Genomic DNA, 24240 nt, shown 5'->3' on the forward strand with positions numbered 1-24240 from the left:
GGGAAGTAGAATTCTACTTTTATTCATGAAACATAGGAAGAGAGACTGTCTTCAAAGGACTTTGGAGACATTAAATCATGAATCAGAGTTTTATGTCAGTCACTTTCTTCTCCCCTTTCCCAGCCCCAAGATGCCATGTTAAAACATTATTATTGCAATGGAGGGGAAGAGGAAGTAAGTACAGAAAAACATGAAGGAGACAGGAAGGCTTTCCCAAGAAACTGTTATTTTTATGATGAAAAAGGCATAATTAGCCCAGTACTATGATTGTCACAAATTTCAAAAGAAAGAACTGGCATAAAAAAGAAAAAACTGGGCAAAAAAGATAAGAATACCTTTTTTAAATTTTTGCTAGCTGTACAACCACAAACCAATGTGGGAATTAATGTACACAAATTAGAAAATGTACCACAATTGGTAGAAGTAAAAGTGTAGCGTTTTCAGATTCTTAAGAAAGAGCTTGTTTGTCAATCAAGGTATTACAAAAAATTATAACATTACTATTTCTGAAGAAGGCTGCACAATTTTAAAGGCATGGCATCCACTCTCTCTTTGACTAACATTCTAATACTTCCTAGGAACTCCCATTGTATCTAACAGGCTATCCAAATAAAGTGGTCTAACATCAGGTTGCAAATCTTCATTCCTTCCTACACTGGAACTAGCTTGTCGTAGAGGTCCTATGTCAGCCATGTAGAATGCTCCAGTATTGTAAGAAGAAAAAAAGTGGGAAAACCCTAGACTTCAGGAAACAAGTTATTTGCTTTTGGGGAAAGGGCCTAAAGAACACCAAGGTGATTCTGTGCAAAGGTCTAGGACTTAAACAACCTTATATGTACACAAAAACAGAAACCAATGCAGAATTTTACAACAGAGTTCAAGGCCCCTTTCATATACCCTAACTCATTCAGTTTCCGTATGAAGCTACCTCAATTGCCTCAATCCAGATGTTTACACAACAAGCTCTGTAGATTCAGTTCACTTCCTTGTTCCCTTTTTTTAGAAGCAACTGGTCATCCCACCTAACAAGGTGCTGAAATTAGCAAGGAAAAACAGGACTGAAACTCTGACCAAGTCAGAGACAAAGAGTTAATACATGATAAAACAGCCTTCAAACAATAATATTAAAAAAAAACAAGCAAGGACAACATTATCATGGAATTTGCCCATTCAGAGCAAATACTTTCACATTGCTGCTAGTTTTTTAAAACTTTGACTAATGACAATTATCTTTATGAATTATAAGTGCAATATCTGGGAGGTGCAGGCAGTAATTAATGCATGTATGCCTTTCCTGATGAGTTCCTTCTGGTGAGTCAGAGTTATTGAAATTCAGTGAGGAAATCTTCAATCATGTAGAAATTTTGAAGAAATAAGCCTAGATGCAGTTTAATAAAGCAATAATATTTCTTTTAAATAATTAACCAGGCTGTGGCATTTGCTAATATTCCTGAGGCCTAGCTCCTGTTTCAGCATTATTACGAAAAATAATAATAAAGTGTGCTACTCAGGGAAATGATCCAGTCAGCACACAAGCCCCCACTCCCCCCCCCCAAGGTGTGCAGTCTCAAATGAAAACTAGATATTGCTCCAGGTCATTTCCACCCTGTCACCCAGTTTACCTTCATCTGCAAGATTTATTTTTCATCTTTGATTCTTGTTCTGGAGTTCTCGGCTTGGTTTTTACGTTCAGAAAAAAAACCTTTTCCATTTCTTGCCCTAAATCTTTTGCTCTTGAATAGTATCTTGTATCTGATACAGAAGTCAATGCAAGTTTCTGGCATGGATGCTTCAAAGCACCCAGTTGTTGTACAGGCATACAAGTCAGAGAAACATCTAATACTTTGAAAAAGTGTGCATGCACAGGAAAGCTCATACCTTGAATAAAACTTTGTTGGTCTTAAAGGTGCCACTGGACTCTAAATTTGTTTTCCTAATACTCATTGAAATGCTAGTGAAACAAGACCAATAGAGACAACCAGCTTTCTTAATGGGTGGGAAGCAACTGGTTGGAAACTTGGTGAACATACAAGGTACAGCTTTATTAAAACAGCTGAAGTGTTCAGCATAAGTCATCTCAGCAAACACACTACAGATAACAAGGCAAGAAGTGATCTGAATCTCAAGATGCATTCTAATATAAACTTCCATTGCTTTATAAGACCCTCATGACTTTACCCAACACTGGAATGTAGCTATCAGTGGCTCAGCCGGAGAATAAAAAGTTGAAGAGTGGCCCAACAGAAGGAAAAGTGAAAAAGTTATCAGTAAGTGGCAAAATAAAATGGACAAGTAATCAGGACACCATACTTCCATGTATACTTTAAATCTACTCGAAAGAAACTATCCAATGAGGTTAGAGCAGGGGCAACCACATCTGATTACCTTTGATTGCCCACTATATTGATTCAAGTATTCATTTCTAGTTAGGTGGACTAAGGATGGCTGTTCACTACAAAGCTGACCAAGTGAGTAAAACAGTGCTATCCTACGCAGTTATACCCTTCTAAGTCCACTGAAGTCAATGGGCTTAGGTGTGACTCTGCTTAGTACAGCACTCAGAGTGTCCATGGAAACCACTTGACTCCCTGATTTTTTGCAAAAGCTAGAGGAGGGGAAGGAAAGCGAAGAAGCATAGAATGCGTAACTATCACTTTAGAAACATTACTTAAAAATAATGTAAAATTCAGTCAGTAATCTTAGCTGTGGACACTTACCAAATAAATTCTGTAAGCATCAATCCGTCTAATTGGACCCCAGCACTTGGCAGTGTCGTTATACTTTGAGCCATCTTCATCACTGTATGAATTATTGCCACTCCCACTGCTGATGAGGAGAACAAAAGCAGACCATAATTAATCCACCTCTGGAAACATTAAGAGCCTCTTCTAAGTCACCATTACACAGAAGAAAGGCTCATGAAGAAGGCAGGTGTGCAAAACACACCAAGCACCATCATATTCCTCTAGAACACTGCTTTGGGGAGCATGAAGAAACAAGTTATTTGGCTTTGGCATCATCAAATAGCTGCAAATAACAGAACTGTCAATAAAAAACTGTACGTTCAGATTGTCACCGAATTACACACATTGTAATTGATTAACTGCATGATTTAATTGATTAAATCTGCATTATTTGATTGAGAACAAACAATTCTAAAGAAACGGTTTGTTTTGTTTTTAGACAATGTCCACACATATCCCACTAGAACCTGTCTTAGAAGAGGTATTATCTCCTGTGTGGGAGAGAAAGGGGGATGCTTCTAAGGTAGTATTTGTTTTATCAGTACTTCCATTATTTTTGAAAGTCTACTGCTAATCCATCAGGGACACCTTTTAATCAATTGATTTAATTGATTGAGGAAACACTGCAGCCCTATAAAAATGAGGCAGTCCTGAATGTCTATTAATGAGCATTCAAGAGAACACTTAAATGCAACTCATAGGTCAGCCATCTGTCTGAGCCCCCTAAGGTGAAGGAACTACCCCATTCACCAACATTTCAGCAAGATGCTTTAAAAAACTGATGTTTAAAAAAAAAAACCCTTTCATTAAAAGCACACTCACCAGGTCACCTGCATAAGAGAAACTGGGACTGCAGCTGCATAGATCGCCAGATCGCCATAGAGGTAGATGATTATACAAAAATAGAACAAGTTGACTCCCACTATAAAGAAAGGAATATTAAAAGTAGGTGTGAGCTAAGTCAGTCCATTGCCGCCCTGTCACTTTACAAACCAAGTGTTATGTTGGAGCCTTTTGGATATTTTACATGTTTCTTATTCAGTATTGCGCTGGTGAATGATGCCTTCTTAAACTTTGTAGTGCTTGGACTTCATGAAACAGACTGATCAATAAACAATGGAGTTTAGCTTCACTGTAAAAGATCTGGTGGTATACCTAAACTCCAGATAATTTTTCAAACTGTTTCAAACTACTCAAAAGCGGTGTTGTAATTACTATAAATTTGATATAACAAGCAGTTTCTTTACAGGCACTCACCTTGTGGAACCTCCATACTGGGAAGGGGTGTCTGTGAGAATACATGACTAGCAGATTTCTAGGTACTGACCACTTTGCATTGGACACATCTACCTGCACCATCTTTATTTTATTAAAACATTTATATCCCATCTTTTCTCTTGATTCAGAGCAGCTTACAATAATAGTTCAAACATCCCTAGCTAAAAACAAAGATAAAATAGCAAACTCCAAATCCCTTCCCCCCACTCCCCTTCAAAGATGCCTGCCATTTAAACCCCCTCCAAAGCCCTGGCAAACAAGTAGGCCTTGCAGTGCCTCCTGAAAATATCCAGTGGGAGAGGGGGGTCTCACCTCTTCAGGGAGCCCATTCCACAGAATCAGAGCCATGATGGAAAGGGGCCACGCTGTGGTCAATGCCAGTCTACAAATGGTTACCAGATGCCCATAGTTGGTGCACACAGATACGGAGATCCTTCAGATATGTGGGTCTCAGGTTGTGAAGGGCTCTCATAACCAGCACCTTGAACTGAACTTGGAAACAGACTGGCAGCCAATGTAGCTGTTTCAAAATGGGTCACGTATGTTCCCAGCAGCTAGCCCCTCACAACAGTTGGGCTGCTGCATTCTTGACCAGCTGTAGTTTCTGGGTTGTCTTGAAGGACAGCCTCATGCAGAGTGTGTTGCAGTAATCCAACCGTGAGATTACAGAAGCACTGGTCAGCAGGGCCAGACCAGCTGATCAAAAGAAAGTTAGTAAATCAAATGCAGCTGATAGAAGGTGCTTCTGACCACCATGCCACCTTCCTTTTCAAACAGCATGGCTCTGAAAAACCCAACATCACTCCCTCTAGGACAAGTGGATTCAGTCCCCCCTGAACACCAGCCTTCTGCACCAGCATTATCTCTCTCTTGTCTAGATTCAGCTTCAGTTTGTTCTGCCTTAGCCACCCAGCCATAGCCTCAAAGCACTAGTTTAGAACCAAGATGGAGGATGGATGTCATCTGCATACTGATGAAACCCAACCCAAAAGCTCTGGACAATCTCATTCAGCAGCCTCCTATATATTAAAGAGCATGGATGAGAGCATGGGCATAGCATCCCAAAATGTAAATTCTACCCAGGGCAGAATTATTGACTTCATATTAATATGCTGCAAGAAAGTGTGGCAAAAAACAGTATCACCAAAGCACTAAGACCTTATTCATTTCACCAGGGTTAGTAATCAAAGCTAGTTTTGTGGCCAGAGATCTCTACATTCTAAGGACAGCCCAATTTTCCCAAATGACTCAACAGCACATTCATGTGCTTTTAACACAAGAGTAAAAGCAAAGTGCCAACAACCAGCTACGAATGCATAGCCAACAAGGACAATCCAAACCATGCTAGTCAGAAGCAAAGTAACCTGTTCACAATGATGTGGTCTCTCTCTTCAGCATTTCTTCCTGCAGACTTTCATGCTCTACAGGTCTGTTACTAAATGCATATCATTCACCTTATAGATCAAATAGGTAGTTCAGTTTCAAAACTACATGCACTTTCAGTTGACAAAGAGTGTTTGTGTATGATAACAGATTACATGGTATCAAGAGACATTCACTGTCCCTATACCTTTACTGTCTAGAGAAAGCAGGGAGGGGGTGTTTCTACAATTTTACACATGAAAAGAATGGAAGATTTGTCTCCACTTACCGTGAAGCTTCCTTCTCGATGGTCCAGAGTGAGGCAGTCCTTCAGACTCCTTACTCCTGGGAAAGCTCCTCCTCTCCAAAGGCAGGGCCAGTAGACTCTGTAGGCACAGAGGGGGAGGGGCTTGTCTCCTGGAACCCAGTCATTCTCCAAGCCTCCATTCCCCTCACTGAAAAGGAACTGACAACATTCTACTCCCAACGGGGAGCTAAACAGTCAACAACATAAAACACCCGTCCTTGCAAAGAACCTCGGTCAGGAATAAACCTCTATCTGTACCTGGCTGGACAGCCAACAACACCCCCGCCAACTGAGGAAGTGGTTCCCAATACAAGGGTGGGCAGGACTACCCCACTCTGGACCATCAAGAAGGAAGTTTCACGGTAAGTGGAGACAAATCTTCCATTCTCTGATGGTCCAGGAGTGGGGCAGTCCTTCAGACTCTTTACTCCCGGGATGTGAAAAAGCAGTACCCTCCAGGGTGGGTCCAACTGCTTCCCCAACTACAGGGTGTGCTGTAAGACTCTGCAGCCAAAAGCAGCATCTACCAATGCTACCTTGTCTATCCTGTAGTGCCTCGTAAATGAGTGCACCGACCTCCAAGTAGCTGCTTTGCACACGACTTCCAAAGATGGGAAAGCCCTGTAGGCTGCAGATGTAGCCTCCCCTCTAAGGGAATGCGCCATCACCCCCTGTGGAGGTTCCAAGCCCCTAGCCTTGTATGCCAAACATATACACCCTCTAATCCATCTGCTCAGGGAGGAAGGCGAGACCTTCCTTCCCATAGCCGATTTTCTAAATGAGACAAAGAGGGAATCAGTGGTTGTTACGTGCCTTGTCCTATTCAGATAAAATCTAAGTGCCCTTCTCATGTCCAGACAATGCCATTCCTTCTCTTTATCAGTCTTGGGATTTGGAGAGAAGGATGGAAGTATAATATCCATAGACCTGTGAAAAGCCAAATTAACCTTGGGAACAAAGGCTGGATCACTGCGAAGCACCACTCTGTCGTTGTGAAAAATACAGAGTTCCTTATCTATGGAGAGGGCCCCCAACTCTGACACCCTCCTTGCTGAAGTGATGCTCACCAGGAACACTGTCTTGAAAGTTAATCCCTTTAAAGGGCAGGTAGCCATAGGCTCAAAGGGAGCCTTACACAGTGCCTTAAGGACCAAACAGAGGTTCAATGTTGGGAACCATGTGCTACCAGGGGATTTAACAGGGACGTCCCCCTTAGGAAATTGAGCCAACTTCAGAGGAAGGCAGAAGATAGGGAGGCCTGGCGTGATCTGGTCCACGGGGTCGCAAAGAGTCGGACTCGACTGCACGACTGAACAACAACAACCCCCTTAGGAACCTTTTGACATGAGGATGCCTAGATAACGAATGACTTTTCCTCGCTCCCCTGATGGCTGATATAGCTGCCACCTGCCACCTCGGCGTATTTGTGTTAAGGCCTTTATCCAACCCCTCTTGGAGAAAAGACAAGATTTGTGACACTGGAGCTCTAATAGGGTCCTGACCTCTCTGTATGCACCAAGACTGGAACACCTGCCAAGTGGTATTATAGACCTTATTAGTGGAGACCATCCTGGCTGCTAGCATAGTTTTAACCACCCCCTCAGAGTAGCCTATGCTTGTAAGTTGTTCCCACTCAATCTCCAGGTTGTTAGGCTTAACAATGCCAGCTGAGGATGAACAATCTCCCCCTGCATTAGAAGATCCGGCATTAAGGGTAGACGCCATAGATCCCTCACCGACAACCTTATGAGTTCCTGGAACCAGGCCCGTTGGGGCCAGAATGGAGTCACTAGTATGATTTCCGCTTTTTGGTCTATGACTCTCTGGACTACCCTTTGAATGACTTGTAATGGTGGGAAGGCGTACAGAAGTGTCTTTGGCCACTCGTAATGCAGTGCATCTGTTCCCATTGCCATTGGATTCTTTAGCCTTGACATGAAAAACTTTGTTTGTTGATTTTGTTCTGTGTCAAATAGATCCACTTCCAAAGTCCCAATTCTGTAACAAAGTTGAGTAAACACTGTCTTGTTTAGCATCCACTTCTACTGGTCGACCCTCTGTCGGCTCAGCCAGTCTGCTACCATGTTCTCCCGGCCTGCCACATGAATCACCTTTATGGACTGTATGTGTATCTCTGCCCAACTCACCAGTTGGCTTGCTTCCTTATGCAAACATTTCAAGTGAGAGCCCCCTTGCCTGTTTATGCAGGCGTTCGCCATTACATTGTCCATTTGGATCAAAATGTGACGGCTCACAATCTCTTGTTAGAATGCCACTAGGGTTAGCCTGATTGCCCTCAGTTCCAGTAAATTCATACTGCTGGATTTCTCTGACAGCTTCTAAGTGCCTTGCACCATTTTCCCCTGCATATGTGCTCCCTAGCCAAACAAGCTTGCATCCGTCGTGATGACTACCCTGACTCGATCCCTGAGTGGCATGCCCTCTGAGAAGCAGCTCAGCTCCAGCCACCAAGCTAACTACTGTTTCACTGCTTGTGGTAGGACTACCTTTTTGACCTTCTTCTGAGCTATCAGACCTTGAAAAGAAAGGAGAAAATGCTGCAGAGGACGTGCATGGAACCTGGCCCAAGGAAGTATGTCCTGGCATGATACCTGCATTCCCAGTAACTGTGCTAGAGTTATAATCTCTACGTTCTGCTGGCTGATGACCTTCTGTGTCAGCTGTATCTGTTTCTGCTGCCTCTCCTGAGATAGAAACACTTTGTTGCTCACTGTGTCGATGTATACTCCCAGATGGAGTAAGGATTGAACTCTTTTCTGTGTTAGTGAACTCTTTTCTATGTTGATCACGAACCCATGGTCCCGGAGTACCTTCATTGTGGTCTCCAAAGACTGAACTGTCAGATCGTATGAGTTGGCTTTGACTAGAATATCATCTAAGTAAGGGTATAGTGATACCCCCTTGGTTCTCAGTAAGGCAATCAGGGCAACTAAAACCTTGGTAAAGACCCTCAGTGATGACTTCAGTCTGAAAGGAAGTGCCCGGTACTGATAATGTTTGTCGTGGTAGGCAAATCGAGGAAACCTGAGGTGGGCTTCCCGAATAGGTATGTGTAGGTACGCCTCCGACAGGTCTATTGACGCCATAAAGTCCCCTTTCTGGATGGGTGTCAGTATGGATTTCACTATCTCCATCTTGAACTTTCTTGTAACTACCCTCTTGTTGAACCACTTGAGGTCCAAAATCGCTTACATCCCCATTCTTTTTCGGGACAGTGAAGAAGACTGAGTAGACCCCTTGAGATCTCTCTAGGTGTGGGACTGGTTCTATTGCCCCAATCTCGATCAGGTGTGCAATGGCCCCTTCCAGTTGTCTGTGTTTCACTCTGGGGATCTTGTCTTTGGGAGTTCCAAAAAACGTGGTGAAGGTAAAGACCGGAATTCCAGAGAATAGCCTCTTGTGAGTGTATCCCACACCCATCTATCCATGACCGTCTTCTGCCAAACATGTGCAAAGTTCTGAATATGGCCCCCAACTCCAGTTCGTGTTTCCATCCCAGCATAGTCATGCCTGGGGTCCTTTCTTAGTGTTCTTTCCACTGAGGGATTGTTTTGCAGGAAAGGTGGGAGATCTGCCATCTTTGTACTTGGGTTGCCATTTGCCTTTGTACAATCTGCTATTGCCAGCTTTGGAATCTTTTCTCGAGTCTTGAAAGGACTGCTGATATCTTCTTGCTTTTCCCTCCCTCTTTTCTGATGGGAGTACCTTCTTCTTATCCTTATCTTTGATAAGGTATCTATCCAAGTCTTCTCCAAACAGCTTGGTACCTTTGAAGGGAACCGCTGCCACTTTTGCATGTGCTGAAGGATCCACGTCCCAGCTTCTGAGCCAGATGTTCCGCCGTGCTGTAATGCTGCATGCCATGCTCCTGGCTGACTGTTGCACTGCATCCAGTGTAGCATCTGCAGCGAAGGCTGTGGCAAGAGCGATCTTCTTTAGTTCATCCTTTAGTTCCTTAGGTATGCCACTGTCTGCCTTTGCCAGATCAGAGGACCATGCATATGCTGCCCTGGCAAATATGGAACCTGTAACAGAAGTTCTCAGTGCATTAGCAGACGCCTCAAAATCTCTTCTTAGCGCTTGTCCTATGCGTTTATCACTGCTCTCCTTTGGAAGTCCATCTGCTCCCATGGGAAGGACTGCAGTAGATGCAAGACTATTAATTGGGTCATCTACTATAGGCAGTTTCAGCTTTTTTGACGCTTCAGGGATCAAAGAGTAAAATTTTCCAAAAGCCGGGTTAGTACCTTTTGGTTTGTCTGGGTGTTCCCATTCTGCCTTCATGACCTTATAGAAGGCTGCTGGTAGTGGAACGCCTACTGATTTAGTACTAGAATTGGGTATGGTCCTATCTGATCCTACAGGGAAAACAAAGTCCTCTTCCTCTTTTTCTTCAGGAGTATAAGCCAGTTCCAGTGTCCTAATGACTTTTGGAAGTAATCTATTATATAGTTCCTGAGGGAAGAGTCTGGACTGGGCTGCAGCAACCACCTCTTCCTCCTCCTCTGATAGTTCACCCTCCTCCTTGAGTAACTCAGAGGTAACAGATGTTGAATCAGAGTCATGTTCCTCTAATAAAGGACTATACTATCTTTGAAAGTCTGATGTCTTTTTCCTTTTCTTATCAGGAACCTCAGTCTCCCTTTCACTAGGCTTGTGTCTTTTGCAGTGTTGGTGAGTGTGGGAATGTCTTTGAGACTCTTGGTACATGGCCCTAAACTCCTTTCTCATTTCTATCGTCAACCAAGAAAGGAGATAACTTTGGCTCTCTTCTCCAGAAGGGAGGTTCTGTGCCTGGGTGAGAGGGGATTTGGGAGACTCAGCCAGGTCAAAGGTGCATGTTTCCGCGTCCATCTCCTGAGAAGTAGAGGACTTGGTGGCCATTTTATATTCTACCTGAAAGTGAAAGCAACAATGTGGTACTCAAAATGGCCATTTCCCGCCTTAAGTAACCTACTGCCTAGGCTGCTTGTCCTCCCAGAACAGTGCAAAGGGCTAAAACCTGTCTCCAGCTTAGGGAGAAAGTAAGCTCCCCACTGCCTGCCCCAACCAACTAAACGTAGGCCTCCTGGGTGAATCCTCAACCCGGTTCCAGCCAAGAACATTCCTCCCCCACTCCACACATTAGCCTGGGAGAGAGACAGGGGGGGAGGGGGGGAGGAAAAAACGCACTTTCCTTCCCTGACCCCAAACTTGCAGTCAGAGACCCAGCCACTATAGACACTTCCTTTCTCCCCCAAGCAAACCGTGGGGAGGGAGCGTGGATTTGGCCACGGTACAGACACACACACCCCTGGTCTTCTTCCGCTTACCGCACCATGGTCTGGAGCTCTGTTCGGCCTCCCATGTCATCACTCAGACAGGGAGCTGACTGCAAACGATTGGCGATGGCTCTCCTTCGCAGTCGTGGTTGCCACACCGACATTGGAGACCCCCTCCACTTCTCTCTGAGGGAAGAGAGTGGAGACACGTCGCACCAGTCCCTCCTTCCAGGACTGGCAGCGTAGCGGGGGTCTCAGTGGTGCCACGGTTTCCCAGGGGTTGTCTGGGTCCGTCGGCGCCTTCTAGGAATGCCTGGTGAAGGTAAAGACCGGAATTCCAGAGAATAGCCTCTTGTGAGTGTATCCCACACCCATCTATCCATGACCGTCTTCTGCCAAACATGTGCAAAGTTCTGAATATGGCCCCCAACTCCAGTTCGTGTTTCCATCCCAGCATAGTCATGCCTGGGGTCCTTTCTTAGTGTTCTTTCCACTGAGGGATTGTTTTGCAGGAAAGGTGGGAGATCTGCCATCTTTGTACTTGGGTTGCCATTTGCCTTTGTACAATCTGCTATTGCCAGCTTTGGAATCTTTTCTCGAGTCTTGAAAGGACTGCTGATATCTTCTTGCTTTTCCCTCCCTCTTTTCTGATGGGAGTACCTTCTTCTTATCCTTATCTTTGATAAGGTATCTATCCAAGTCTTCTCCAAACAGCTTGGTACCTTTGAAGGGAACCGCTGCCACTTTTGCATGTGCTGAAGGATCCACGTCCCAGCTTCTGAGCCAGATGTTCCGCCGTGCTGTAATGCTGCATGCCATGCTCCTGGCTGACTGTTGCACTGCATCCAGTGTAGCATCTGCAGCGAAGGCTGTGGCAAGAGCGATCTTCTTTAGTTCATCCTTTAACTCCTTAGGTATGCCACTGTCTGCCTTTGCCAGATCAGAGGACCATGCATATGCTGCCCTGGCAAATATGGAACCTGTAACAGAAGTTCTCAGTGCATTAGCAGACGCCTCAAAATCTCTTCTTAGCGCTTGTCCTATGCGTTTATCACTGCTCTCCTTTGGAAGTCCATCTGCTCCCATGGGAAGGACTGCAGTAGATGCAAGACTATTAATTGGGTCATCTACTATAGGCAGTTTCAGCTTTTTTGACGCTTCAGGGATCAAAGAGTAAAATTTTCCAAAAGCCGGGTTAGTACCTTTTGGTTTGTCTGGGTGTTCCCATTCTGCCTTCATGACCTTATAGAAGGCTGCTGGTAGTGGAACGCCTACTGATTTAGTACTAGAATTGGGTATGGTCCTATCTGATCCTACAGGGAAAACAAAGTCCTCTTCCTCTTTTTCTTCAGGAGTATAAGCCAGTTCCAGTGTCCTAATGACTTTTGGAAGTAATCTATTATATAGTTCCTGAGGGAAGAGTCTGGACTGGGCTGCAGCAACCACCTCTTCCTCCTCCTCTGATAGTTCACCCTCCTCCTTGAGTAACTCAGAGGTAACAGATGTTGAATCAGAGTCATGTTCCTCTAATAAAGGACTATACTATCTTTGAAAGTCTGATGTCTTTTTCCTTTTCTTATCAGGAACCTCAGTCTCCCTTTCACTAGGCTTGTGTCTTTTGCAGTGTTGGTGAGTGTGGGAATGTCTTTGAGACTCTTGGTACATGGCCCTAAACTCCTTTCTCATTTCTATCGTCAACCAAGAAAGGAGATAACTTTGGCTCTCTTCTCCAGAAGGGAGGTTCTGTGCCTGGGTGAGAGGGGATTTGGGAGACTCAGCCAGGTCAAAGGTGCATGTTTCCGCGTCCATCTCCTGAGAAGTAGAGGACTTGGTGGCCATTTTATATTCTACCTGAAAGTGAAAGCAACAATGTGGTACTCAAAATGGCCATTTCCCGCCTTAAGTAACCTACTGCCTAGGCTGCTTGTCCTCCCAGAACAGTGCAAAGGGCTAAAACCTGTCTCCAGCTTAGGGAGAAAGTAAGCTCCCCACTGCCTGCCCCAACCAACTAAACGTAGGCCTCCTGGGTGAATCCTCAACCCGGTTCCAGCCAAGAACATTCCTCCCCCACTCCACACATTAGCCTGGGAGAGAGACAGGGGGGGAGGGGGGGAGGAAAAAACGCACTTTCCTTCCCTGACCCCAAACTTGCAGTCAGAGACCCAGCCACTATAGACACTTCCTTTCTCCCCCAAGCAAACCGTGGGGAGGGAGCGTGGATTTGGCCACGGTACAGACACACACACCCCTGGTCTTCTTCCGCTTACCGCACCATGGTCTGGAGCTCTGTTCGGCCTCCCATGTCATCACTCAGACAGGGAGCTGACTGCAAACGATTGGCGATGGCTCTCCTTCGCAGTCGTGGTTGCCACACCGACATTGGAGACCCCCTCCACTTCTCTCTGAGGGAAGAGAGTGGAGACACGTCGCACCAGTCCCTCCTTCCAGGACTGGCAGCGTAGCGGGGGTCTCAGTGGTGCCACGGTTTCCCAGGGGTTGTCTGGGTCCAATGCCGCCCTTCTCCCACGGCTTGATACAACAAGGAGGAAGGGGGGGAGGCAACAGGGAAGCTGGCCAGCTATCTGTTCCTGTCCTTCTCCTGATGTTTTCTGCTGCCTGATTTCTTCTTTTCTTCTCTTCTGTGTAACTTCTGTGCTCCCAAGGAGCACGGTCTACCACATCCTGCTCGGAAGGCAGGGACGGAGAGACTGGGTTCCAGGGGACAAGCCCCTCCCCCTGCGTGCCTAAAGAGTCTACCACCCTGCCTTCGGAGAGGAGGCGCTTTCCCAGGAGTAAGGAGTCTGAAGGACTGCCCCACTTCTGGACCACCGGAGAATCACCAAGAGGTAACTGTGCTCTGATGAGCAGAGATCATCAATAAGGATAAAGAGATGCCAAAATGCACCAACTTGGATTGAAAGGAACAAAACTGAACACCTCAACCTATACAATGCAGAGTGCATCTAAACAGACCTTATTTCAAAAGGCAGATGAGACAGGGAAACAAAACATGCTATTGTTTTACATTAAAAGATTATAGGACAATGGTACAAAAGCAAGAAATCAAAGGAGCTCTAAAAGAATACTAATAGGTCTGAAATTTCAATGCTTACTTCAAACCCCAAATAACATTAGTATCTCTATGTTAAAACATACCTCAGCTGCTATTGTGGGGTGTTTCATGAAAATATTTAATATAGTGTTCTAACCCTAGCATCCAGAACCGAACCTTCCATTTATGACTACATTGCTGTGACCAATGTTCCCTCTAAGCTGTGGAGTTTTGTGTGCAAAAATTCTACTTTGTGAGCTACTGGCATTAAAGTTGTGAGTGAGCGATTTGGCTACTGCATAAATTAGTTTGCTCTGGAGCCATCCTTCCTGAGCTAAAACAAAAATTTGTGAGCCAGAGGTTAAAAAATGGTGAGCTAGTTCACACTAACTCAGCTTAGAGGGAACACTGGCTGTGACATCTGTTACTCCTAGAAAAATACAAGTCTGGCTACAATTTACAGCTGTGCTTTATGCTACTGTAGCCAAGACTGGTTTCAGGTATTACACCTCATATATGGAACAGGGTAGCTCATTATTACTATAGTTTCTGTGTCTCTTTGAAATGTCTGAAGCACAGTTCTCACATTCCCTGCTAAAGTGAGACACGTAAATTTCAGGTACCAAGACAGTTGATGCATAGCATCGAAATCACAGGTCATAGCCCCTCTGTATACTGCCACCGCCGCCACGCGTCCTCCTCCTGCAGCCGGCAGAGCCAGCGTTCCTCGGAGCCCCAGTGCTCCTCCCAGCTGCTGGTGTCGCTGCGGGCCGCGCCCTACCCACGCTGCCACCACACGTCCTCCTCCTGCAGCTGGCAGAGCCGGCGCTCCTCCCAGTTGCTGGTGTCGCCGCGGGCTGCGGCACCTGGCTCAATGGAGGGTGCTCCTGCGGGCTGCGTGGCACCACTGCCTCCCTCGCTGGCCAGGCGCGCCGGTGGCCACCCCTGCCTCTCCTCCCACACCCTAACGGCCGGCTCGCGCTCTAGGCGAAGGCCTAGTTCGCCTAGCGGGTGAGCCGGCCCTGCATGCCGCCTCAGTAGCTGTCTGAAAGAGACAAGTAAACAAAGAATACATTGCCCTAAATTAATAAAGGAAGAAGTCTTCATGAACTACTGGCAGGCAGTAGGAAACAGCAAGGGAATTTGGACTCACAAGGAGAATCAAAATGCTGCGAATGCATCACCCTGCCCATAATCCAAGGCTAGTCTCAAAGACTTTAACACACTGCTTTAATCTATTTGGAACTCATCTCCACAGTAATAAATAAAACCATGAGAATTTTAAACTTTAGAAAAAGGACAGTAAGATGGGATTCTCAAAAGTCTGAAAGATGGCACCAGATATTTATTCCTGCAATAAGCTGGTGTTATAATTAGTCTTCACCTAAAATGTTCAGAAAGGCTCATTTTCTGCTGATATTTCTTATCTGAGACAGTCAACAAGAGGAAGAATTATTTTTCTTTGAGGCAGGCCCTTTTTTTAAAAAAAGTCAAGGAAGTCCTCTCTTTCTTTGGAGTCTCTCTTTACTGAAACTTTAAAACCTATGAAGAGCACACATAAACACATCAAGCTGCCTTATACTGAATCGGACCATTGCTCTATCAAGGTCAGTACTGCCCACTAGGGCTGGCAGCAACTCTCTGGGGTCTCACGCAGAAAAGGTCTTTCACATCACCTACCACCTGATTGTTTTAGCTACAGATGGCAAGGATTGTACCTGGGACCTTCTGCACACCAAGCAGATGCTCTACCACTGAGCCACAGATCCTCCTCTAGCAAATGCTTGAATGGGTCACACCTCCATGAGTTTGGTTTCCACAAATGGCAGGAGTCAATGCCCAAACTATTCCATACAAATGGGCAAAGTAGATCAGATGCAAATGTGAACATTTAGGAAGAAATAGTAGTTATTCATAGCCAATATTAATATACCAGTAAGGTGTGGTGTTCAAGTGATTAGGGCTTTCTAACTACAGTGGCTAGAATCATGCTCGTACATCAGACCAGAGCTTTATAGCCCATTTGATTATAAAAGAATTATTTGGGTAGGAAATAAAACTGTTGATGAGGTGCTGATCACATCACTCTCTTTCATTCTTTGGACTAGAGAAATGAGTGTGCCTTGACCACAGCAGCCCAAAGCATTTGATTCAAGAGACAGTATTCAGTTAAGTCTAAGATCAGCTTTCTATTTTAAGGCCCCTTATTCTTGGGAATCTGCATCTTCAGCTTTTCACCCAGTCTTGCTGCTCTTCTGTAAGAACAGTCCCTTTCTCTGTTACTTATTCAGGACTGGTAGATCTTCATAAACCGCAATGGATTTCACATGACAGTACTGCTTGCCAACCTCCATCCTCTCCTCCTACAGACAGACGTTAGTGTCAGTTCTGCTTTATAAACTGCCACTGACCCTCACTAATCAATACTTTCATTACGGCACACAAAACAGGAAGATCAATTACTTCCTGCAAGGAAAGTACATGATGTATATGCCTAGAATTCATTATTACAATAAATGACTCACAGATCCCCAGTAAAGAGCACCCAACTATCCCTCAGACTAGGGCTCCTCCACAGGAAATGGTAAGTAGCCCCCCCCCCCCCCCCCCCCTCAGAGTTAAGACTGGAAATCTGCTCCCTACAGAAAGAAGTCAAGTCAGAGGTGGAAGATTTAACCACAGCTTAACATCAAAGACGGCAGATCTAAATCATGTCAGACTGTTAAAACAGTCAAGGGAAGCCAGCAGAAAATACAGTGAAAAAAAGGATTCTGCTTTTTAACAGGCCAATAACTCTCACCGTAATCTATAACAGAGCCTCAACCTTTCTTTATCAAGACTTGAAACTCTGAAAGTAATATGCTCTGAGTGAATTATGTAAATTTTTGTACGTAATAAGAAACGGGCCAAGTAAATGCAGTGTTAACATACTCACTGAGCTGGCATAGTTATGTTCTTTTGTGAGGAGCCTGGCTGGAAAGCATTGCAAAAAGGTTGATATGAAGGTCAAATTGTCCAAAATGAAATATATACAGTGGGTAGGTATAAGAAAAATGGACAATGGTGTTAAAAATGGACAATGGTGTTAGGTATAACTTTGTGTATGCACTGTCATTTTGTGACTGGCTTCACCTATCAAGTCACCATTTTGTGTGACACTTGGGGAAAAATCAGTAGTTCTGGAAGGCTAAAATCTGTCTTCCCCTACTCTGGAAAAACTGCTACAAGCTGGCCATCACTGCAACATTTGTGAGTGAATGGAGTGGAAACAGACAATACAAGTAGGATGTTCAGCTGTTAAAAACAAATCAGGAATGAAAGCAATAAGGTCTAGCCTACTTGGGTTTGAAAAGATTTGCACGTTATTCAAATGTGCATAAAGTTACATGATCTGGTTAGACTACTGTATTCAGTAGAGATAACAAAATAAGAGAGTATAACAAAATAAGAGGGTATAGATCCTTATAAAGGTTCAACACAAACTGCTTCACATGGTTTTCAGTGTCTTTACAACTTCACTAGACACCAAATTTACATTTAAAACATTTCTTAAAAGAATCAAGCTGTAAAAGAAACTGAAGCAAATTCTCTGGAGGTGAAAGTTCATATTGACAGCTGTGGATGTGTGAAACATGCATGGTGCTTTCAGAATTCTACAGTACAAAAGTGCCATTTCCTACATCAAAGAAGAAAGTAGCAAATTTGATCACAAAATTCTTGTTTGGTCATCCTCAACTCAGAGGAGGCATTTCTTACAGCCTTTCCAATTTCTTTCTGTAATTACCAAGTAATTAGTATTTTGTTAAGGCAGATAACACCCAACATCCCTTGTTCTGAATTACTGTGTGTGATATGTGCACCCTCTACTGGATGATGTTATCCGTAACAGCAATTAAAATGGGAAGGCATCATGTCTTCTATATGCAAGTCTTACTCACACCTCTTAACAAGTCACCTGGGTCTAAGCATTTTAATAAGGCATTTATCAGCAGCAGGCTATTCCAGCCAGCTGGTTGCCAAAACCAGGAGTTTTAGTTCATGTAATCTCTCCAAATGGCAACCCTTATCAAAATAAATTTGTATTTTGGTTTGAACCTGTAGGACATTTAGTGTCACATCACATTTTCAGCCTTTTCTTTATTACTATGAACACTAACAGTGCAATCCAATGCAGAGTTCCACCAGTCTAACTCCAGTGAAGTATAAAGAATTTCCAGCAACTGTAAGGGAAAAGCAACACAACAATGCACCAAGAAGCAGGATCTTCGGGGCTTGGAGGTAATTACCTTTATTAAAGAACATTGAGGCCATCTGACCCATCTCTATCCTTTCTGTGATTTCAAAAATATTGGGTGTTCCTCGTCTCTCTGCAGGTTGGAAAAAAGGACATTCTTAGACTTTTTTTCCAAAATGTTTCCAGGTAGCACAAAGACTCTGCCCAAGCCATAATCATAAGCCATTCCTTCTCTACATTTTCCAGTCTTTTAAACAACCCATTGCATGGGTTCCCTATGGCACCTATCACCTGTGGGAAAATGACACTTCACTCCAGGAACCTGGGTGACAATTTACAACTTTGCAGGCAAATGTTGGATTTGCACCTTCTGACTGCTCAGAGGCTAACATAAAACCTTACCAGGTTGTTCTGTAACATTTTGGCTACCTAGCCAAACGGGTAGGATTTCAAATCATATGCTAATGGAATTAGCCAAGAGAACACACCATTTCCTGGGGGCTGCATTAATCATCGCAGGCTGCAAGGATCTTCTGGGGGCTGGCCAGTAATTTTAGGAGGGGTCTAATAGGCTATATAGTAGAATCTCTGTCCTTTGTGTGGAGAGAAAGAAAAGACTTCTATATTCTTCGGGTGGGTGAGCAGAGTTAGCCCTTTAGGAATTAGGCCAAAAAGAAAAGTGGTGAAGAAATAAAGAAATGTATAGAGCCTGAACAGAAGTCTAGAAACTTTAAGATTATTCTGCCTACCTCTTACTTCACCATCAGAGGGGGTATGTTTTAGACCTAGGGTGAGAGGATGCATGTATTATTCATTTTATTTTCCTTTGCTCAGATGTCGCAGTAAATTGTTGTGCAGCTATATTCTTGTTCTTGTTGTAAACACTGACTGCTTATACAAGTAACTATATATTTGTTTCCGAAACTGGTGTTATGGTGGTCTATCCTATTCACATGGAAGCTTAACTCAGCCCATGCTTAGCAAGGTACAAAGAGACGGTAGGGGGACACCTGCGCGAATCTGAATTATTCTAAATGAGATTTTCAAGGTTCCCCTACATCCATGATGGTTTAGAGGAGAACAGTAATATTTCATTTGAAGAAAGTTATCTTGAGAGACAGAAATACAGAGTCTGAGTTTCAGATTACTAGACAAACATACCTCTAACTCTCACTCTGTTGGTGCTAGCAAAAAAGGAATCCTATATGTGTGTTTGTTGGAGAGGTGAATACCTTATAGTCTTGCAGCTTGAGACCTGGGCTAGTTGAATAAGTTCTACATTCCCTGTGAGATAATGACATACCTGTGGGCCCATTTCACCACATCAACTCCAAAAATACCAGAAATGCATGTTTTAGAAGAGGGTTTTAAAAAAAGATTTAGGCCAGAAATTACTACTATGTATTTTTTTTAAAAAAAAATCTTTGTACTCTGCCTTTCAACCAAACAATTTTCAAGGCAGCTTACAACAAATTAAAATAATACTGCATCCTTCTCCTCCCACTTGTCAACCCACTACAATTAGAGCAGTGCTCTTGCTAGCAGGGAGAACAGAAGCACTCTGCATCTGCTCCGTGCCTGGCAGATGGCTGGGGCCAGACTGGTCTTCCCTTTGAATGGTGTTACAGGTATGTGCGAGTTAGGTGAGCAAGTAAAGTTTGTGGGCTATTAAATTTTGGGGTAGCATTTGCAGGAGGGTACATGTTACCTAAAACAGAGTCTTCAAGATGAATATTCATAGGACATTGAGATAATGTGTTCTGTGTCAGCATGACCTCTTGGAAGCAGAAATACTTAGGCCAGCTGCCTTGGCTTGCAGTCTTGATAAACTAGCTTTGATTCACAAGTATAACAGCAGACCTCTCAGGAAAGAATGCGTATCTGCGTACTACTCATATTGCAGAAGAGCAGAATGGTCTTATTGATCCATTTGTTCTCTTTTAATTGAATAGGAGCACTCAGGTAAGTGGGAAAAGCATCTTCATTATAATTAAAGTGGCATCGGCTAGATACTTACGAACAGAAAGGATAGGCCGCGTCTCTGATCGTTCATAGCCATCTGGAAGGAGAACATCATTATCAGAAACTCCAGATGAAGAATCTTCATCATCATCTTCCTAGAAGAGCAAGAAATGACCATAACTGCCCAAAATATAGGGTTACTGTGGAATTCTGCCAAGAAACAGAAGTTCTGAGAACCTAGCATTTATGTATTTGAACAGAAACTAATCACCTCAATTGCTGACCTTTTATTAATCTTACTGTTCCAGAACTGGGGGGAAAGTCTGACATTCATTTTTTTAAGGCCCCCGGAGGGGATTTTTTTTTATTTTTTATAATACTACATAAACTACACAGAAAAGAAAAAGGGAAGGGGAACTACAACTAAGGAGAAAGGAAAGTAACCCACACTAAACTAAAAACCCAAGAGTAGGAGATCATTACCCTGTTAGACTGCAGTTAGTAATGAAAAAAAACCTTTTAATAAACAATATACTTTGTGAGATCCTGTCTTTCTAAGCTTATGTGTTAGTTTATTACTTGTTATGAGAAGATTTCCAGAGCATCTCCTCCAGCTCTCCTCGTAAGGGCAATTTTCAGAGTCCTTCCACCTTTACATCTATGCTAATTCTCTCTAAAGTCTTGATGGCTTCTTAGACGTTCACTCGAAATTCTGCAACCCTCCTCCGTCTCCAAAGGGATAACACCGCCAATCTTAAGCCTCTTCCTCCTTGGTCTCATCCTCGGGGCCCAGTGGCATCTCACAGGCTTCTTGATCTTGAGGTCAGGTTCAAGCTCTTTTCTATCAGCCAAATTTAAGACGACACTTTCTGAAAACATCTGCCGGGAAGGAGTTAAGTCCTTGTAAATCTTTTCTGTTTCTCTCAATAGGCCGCGTCTCTGATCGTTCATAGCCATCTGGAAGGAGAACATCATTATCAGAAACTCCAGATGAAGAATCTTCATCATCATCTTCCTAGAAGAGCAAGAAATGACCATAACTGCCCAAAATATAGGGTTACTGTGGAATTCTGCCAACAAACAGAAGTTCTGAAAACCTAGCATTTATGTATTTGAACAGAAACTAATTGCCTCAATTGCTGACCTTTTATTAATCTTACTGTTCCAGAACTGGGGGGAAAGTCTGACATTCATGATGAGACAAATGTTGAAGGATTTGTAGTGGACTTTTGAGCGGTATATGTGCCCCTGGCTGAAGCTGAATCCGACGAAGACAGAGATTCTGTGCATGAGTTGGATCGGTTTGGGAGGAGGAACCCTACTCCCAACCTTCGGCGGGGCCCCATTGGTGCCAGCGCCAGAGGTTAGGAGTGTGGGAGTGCTCCTGGATTCCTCCTTAACAATGGAGGCCCAGGTGGCAGCCACTGCCAGGTCAGCCTTTTATCATCTTCGGCTGATCAGGCATTTGGTTCCCTTTCTCAACCGCGACGACCTAGCTATGGTAATCCATGCGACGGTCACCTCGAGACTAGACTACTGTAACGCTTTCTACATGGGGCTACTCCTGTTGCAAATTCGGAAGCTGCAGCTAGTACAGAATGCTGTGGCCAGGCTTTTGATGGGCCTTCCCAGATTGGAGCACATCCAGCCTGTATTGAAGGCACTGCACTGGCTGCCAATAGCATACCAAATTCACTTCAAGGTGCTGGTGCTTACCTTTAAAGCCCTATATGGCCAGGGTCCCACATATCTGAGGGACCGCCTTTCCCCATATATACCCCAGAGAGCACTGAGGTCGGGGTCCCAGAACCGACTGACCGTTCCAGGTCCCAAGGATGCCAGGCTCACCACCACTAGGGCCAGAGCTTTCTCGGTGGCAGCTCCATACTGGTGGAATGAGCTCCCGGAGGAGATCAGAGCCCTGTGGGATCTTGTGCAGTTCTGCAGGGCCTGCAAGACAGAGCTCTTCCACCAGGCTTTCAACTAGGAGCCGTCCCCACTACTACCAACGAGCCGGCCCATAGTTTTAACATCTGGCCTCCCCCACTGTGCTCAGGAAGACCACTGAGTGGCAAACTGGTTGGTTGTATGGTATTTCCAGCATGCCATCTTATGTACCTAATGTATCAGCACTAACACTTTATGAGTTTATGTTTTTATGTATTTGAAATTTTAAACTGTTTTTATGTGAATTAATGGTCACTATAGACCAATTATGTAAGCCGCCCTGAGCCTGCTCGCGGGGATGGCGGGGTATAAATTAATTAAATAAATAAATATTTTACAGGGTAAATATTAGAGAAAGCCAGTCAAATGACAACATTAGGCTACAGAACAATGGGATTTGGAATGAAATTAAGTTATCACACAAACCTTGTGCTTCTCCATTCTCTTCCAACGAAGTTGGGCGTTTGCAGCAGCCATGGCCTCCATTACAAAAGTTGTAGTCATGTAGCTAGTATGAAAATGAAAGTTACTCATTACTTGAAGATAACACGAGTAAGTTGCAATGTCCCCTCTTCGCCCAAAACGGTATGTCTGCACAACTTCAACACAACGGAAGGAGAGACAAACAAGATCAAAGCTACTTTTGTGTGCCATTCTCATTCATTTTATGGGAGAATTCCAATACAAATTGTGTTACATTTGTCTGTTGCTTAAGATTGAGAAGGATAAGTCTTACTCCTAACAGAAAAACTAATTTCAATAAGTAACAGAATTAGCATGTTTCACAAATGTTTTACTCTGTCCCAGCCCCACAGGATTTACAACATATTAACCAGCAAATGACTTGGGAAAATATTTTGCCACAAAGTGTGACAAAATTGTCACGGCTGCAGAGGACCTAGATTCTTGAACAGAAGATGCAACTGAAGTACATTATCAAGGGCACATCCAGTTTACTTGAATACATACATTTATTCAAAATCTATGCCTAATTGCTAGGCCAAGAAAGATGGGCCACTTTAAGATTTTAAAAGACAAGGACTGAAAACCTTTACCAAGATTTGTCAGTGAAATAGCTAGGAACAACTGACCCATCAGAGGTTTCCACTCAGCATCACAATTTGCTTTGTTGATCTTACATGTGAATGGCCATTACCCCAGTTAAAGGATTCTTTCTCTCATTTTTACCAGAACCTAAAAATCGATCTTATTTAAACCTCCAAAATGGCTTTTTGCTGCTATACACACTAAACTCATTTATCAAGATGGAATGAGAAATTAGTTTTACTAGGATTAAAGCATAGCAGCTCCTTCCAGAGGCCACGGTAATGATTTCCCTTGTGTCCTTTTACGACAATCAACATTCTCCAGAAGGTATTAAGCAACCAGAAGTGCCAAAGAGAGTAATGGAAGTATCAGAGTAATAATTCTCGAACCGCGAACCACCAGTGGATAACACATTTCAAGGCTGAGATGAAACATGAAATAGCATATCTGTACACACCCCAGCAGCATCAAGAAATTAATTGGAAAAGAATCAAAACAGAAAGATAGGGAATAGCAGGCTTCAAGGTTTTGGAACAATTTCTTGTATAAAGACTCTCCCCAAAGCAATTCATTCACTGCTATTGTAATGATTTGTGCCTTCCATTCAAAAAAAATTTACACTTTTATAGAGCTTTTCTCTTCTACAGATGTAAAGCAATTTATAAGATTAAGCCTCAACATATATACAGGGCTCAGGAAGAAAGTGTACTGAAAGACAGAATCACTATTTTCTGTTGAAAGATAAGTACCTTGGGATGAGAAAGTTAAATGCTTACAATAGCCATAATAAGTTAAAATAGCAAGTATATTCATCAGCAGGGTTCACAAATTTTTGGTTGCCTTGGTGCCCCCTATTATTTGTGGTCATCACTAACTCCTCTGATACATTGAGAGAATTCAGAGAAGGAGCTGGGTCAGTCTTTCACCTCAAGTCAGGCTGGAGACCATCAAATGCAAGGGAACGAGATTCTTGCTGCTTCTCAGCCTCTCCAATGTACTGACCCCTTCAATGAACTTTCTGGGCA

At 43.7% G+C, this 24240-nt stretch overlaps 1 protein-coding gene across 1 annotated transcript in view; it reads right to left on the bottom strand.

The window, feature by feature from the left end:
* Nucleotides 1–24240, bottom strand: part of TMEM104 (transmembrane protein 104) — a 128154-nt gene that overhangs the window by 83633 nt on the left and 20281 nt on the right. The window contains exons 4-8 of the mRNA XM_015410733.1: nucleotides 22595–22676; nucleotides 20277–20376; nucleotides 18312–18392; nucleotides 3567–3666; nucleotides 2718–2826 (exon numbers count right to left, since the gene is read on the bottom strand). Of these exons, the coding sequence (XP_015266219.1) occupies nucleotides 2718–2826; nucleotides 3567–3666; nucleotides 18312–18392; nucleotides 20277–20376; nucleotides 22595–22676 (472 nt within the window). The remainder of the gene's footprint in view (nucleotides 1–2717; nucleotides 2827–3566; nucleotides 3667–18311; nucleotides 18393–20276; nucleotides 20377–22594; nucleotides 22677–24240) is intronic.

The sequence above is a fragment of the Gekko japonicus genome, unplaced genomic scaffold (genome assembly GCF_001447785.1).
Source record: "Gekko japonicus isolate JY-2015 unplaced genomic scaffold, Gekko_japonicus_V1.1 scaffold15, whole genome shotgun sequence".
Lineage (NCBI taxonomy): Eukaryota > Metazoa > Chordata > Lepidosauria > Squamata > Gekkonidae > Gekko > Gekko japonicus.